At 57.8% G+C, this 2,587-nt stretch overlaps 1 protein-coding gene across 1 annotated transcript in view; it reads right to left on the reverse strand.

Annotated features, from left to right (window-relative positions):
* FOXH1 (forkhead box H1) overlaps positions 1–1,501 on the reverse strand; it is a 3,101-nt gene extending 1,600 nt beyond the window's left edge. The window contains exon 1 of the mRNA XM_005865095.2: positions 233–1,501. Within this exon, the coding sequence (XP_005865157.1) occupies positions 233–406 (174 nt within the window). The 5' untranslated portion in view covers positions 407–1,501. The remainder of the gene's footprint in view (positions 1–232) is intronic.
* Between the last annotated feature and the right edge of the window lie 1,086 nt (positions 1,502–2,587).

The raw sequence follows: 2,587 nt of genomic DNA on the forward strand, positions 1-2,587 counted from the left end.
GGGCGCCCCTGACCACCTCCCGGCACCTGCACGCCCGAGGGAGCAGAGGGCACCTCACCAGTGAGCACCTCAGCTCTCTCCTCTGGTGCCCAGGTCGGCACTGGCCCCACTGGCATAGCTGGGCAGGGCCAGGTGGGGATGGAGGCCGGAGCCTAAGCCTGGAAGGAGGTGGGGGTCGGGTCTGGGGAAAGGTCCGAACCCGGAGTGTGAGGGAGAGCGGGGACCCTCTCACCTGGGCCAGCTTCAGCCGGCGGGAAGGTGCAGCCTGGATCACTAGGGCGATCATAGCCAAGTAGGTGTAGGGAGGCTTGTCATGTCGAAGGTATCGCTTCTTCCTCCTCTTGGGGGGCTGGGAGGGCGACTCTGCCCCCGCGAGCCCCAGGCCTGGGCTGCTGCAGGGCCCCATAAAGGGGAGGCCAGCAACGTGGGCAAGGGTCCGGAAGGGCTGAGGGCGCCGGGCAATAGGGTAGGAAGGTGAGGCAGGGCCAGGGCCTGAGGTTGGGTGGGGGCAGGCGGGGCCGGGCCCTTTATCATTCGGATGGAAGGGGGAGGGGAGAGGAGGCCTAGGGAGGTGGAATCGGGCGGTGGGGGAGGGGACCAGGCAGAGGGCTGCCACAATTAGCAAGTTTCAGTTAATCTGGGAGGGAGGGGCCGGGGAGATTCCAGTGGGGGTTGCAGGAGGCCACCCAGGCCTTGTTTCTCACCCCTGGGCTGCCTTTGGCACCCCCTATAAGCTGGAAGGAAGAGCCAGGGAAGAGCCCAGGACTCATGGTTATTTATCAATCTGTCTGAGCTGGGGCTTAGGCTCCCATTTCACAGACAGGAAAGTGACTTGCCCCAGCCAGGCTGCCAGTAAGAGTTCAAGGCCAAGCAGCTGGAAGGACCTGAATGGTGGACTGGAGGGCTTCCTGGAGGAAACCTCAAGGGGGGGGGGGCAGGCAGAGACACAGTAGATTCCAAGGGTTTTTCCCAGGGGCTGCTGCAGGGCCTCAGTGGCTCCCCGGGCCCTGGAGGTCTCCGTGCTTGTCCACAGTTGGTCCTTGTAGCTGACTGCCCTCGTTTAACTTTGCACCTCACTGGCCCTGAGTGAGCTGGACCTGCTGGCCATGGAGGACTTGTTGGAGCCAGGTTTGCCTCACTTTTCTTCTCCTGCTCTGGGTCCAGATGCCCTGGGGGTTACCCCTGAGGAGGATGCCTCTCATTCCTTGGGGGCACTTGGGCAGTACCCTGGGCTGGGGTGCAGGGAGGGAGAAGTCTCCTAGCTGGAGGGGTTTTACTGGCCACTTCTCAGGGAGCCCCATGGGTCACAGTCGCTCCCCAGGAGAGTCTTCGAGGAGCACCTGGCTTCACCCCGCATGGGAGTGTGTGCAGGCTTGTGTGTGTGTGCGCACAGGAAGGACTTGGAGGCAGCCACAGCACCCTGGCGCTTGGTCTAGAACAGGGGTGGGGAATGTCCCTCGGGATGGGCGGTGTCATTTGGTCTGGCCCTGTCAAGGCAACTGCAGGCAGGACTTGAAATTCAATAAATCTAGGAGCTTGTTTCAGAGCAACATAATTTTTAAGTTGATAATTTTTGTATGGCCCGAGAATGATGTTATAAATATCCAAAGGCCCTTTTTTTTCATCTCATGGCATATAAACTAATTACTAAAAGTCTGCGGTGGCACACCAAAAATATATATATTTTTGCCCATCTGACAAAAAAACAACAACAAACCAAATAGGGCCCGGCTGGTGTGGCTCAGTGGTTGAGCATCAACCCATGAACCAAGAGGTCACCAGTTTGATTCCTGGTCAGGGCACAAGCCTGGGTTGCAGGCTTGATCTGTGCAAGAGGCAGCCAATCAATGTTTCTATCTCTCTAACCCTCTCCTTCATCTCCCTCCAAAATCAATAAAAACATATATTTAAAAATTGGTATAATTTTGATTCATTTACACCAGATGGCTATTGCTATGTTGGCTGTTGTCATATTTTTATTTGATCATCTAAGGCAGTGGTTCTCAACCTTGGCTGCACCTGAGAATCACCTGGGAATCTTTTAAAAATCCTGATCTCAGCCCCAGAAATCAGGATTTTAAAAAGAATCCCAGGTGAGTCTCAGGTGCAGCCAAGGTTGAGAACCACTGTTCTAAAGGAAAAGAGGTCAGCGCCCCTCTCTAAATAGTCAGGTGTTGCGTATTTTAAAAATCCTGGCGGGCACGCCAGGGTTCCGGGTGGTGTTGAGAACCCGGGGTGTAGGAGGGAAATGCGCTCCGGCTGGAGGGGCCGGCCCGGGGGAGGAGGGGCTCTCAGGAGGGAGTGGAAGCTCAGGCGGGGGAAGCTCGAGGGACCAGCACCCCCTGCGCACACCTGGCCCCTGTGGGGGCTCAGCAGGGACAGGATGATCCAAGGTGTGGTCGTAGCAAAACGCCTCTGCAGCTGCCCAGGCTCCCAGTCCTGATATCCCAGCCCCTCTGCCCCTCCCCTGTCCTCCCTGCCATCTGATCTATGAGTCGGTCAAGGCCTCAAGCCCAGATGCCCCCAACCACACACGCCGGGCAAGCGTGCCCAGGCCTGCTGGCAGCGGGGCGGCCACGGAGCAGGA

Source organism: Myotis brandtii, unplaced genomic scaffold, assembly GCF_000412655.1.
Source record: "Myotis brandtii unplaced genomic scaffold, ASM41265v1 scaffold1956, whole genome shotgun sequence".
NCBI lineage: Eukaryota > Metazoa > Chordata > Mammalia > Chiroptera > Vespertilionidae > Myotis > Myotis brandtii.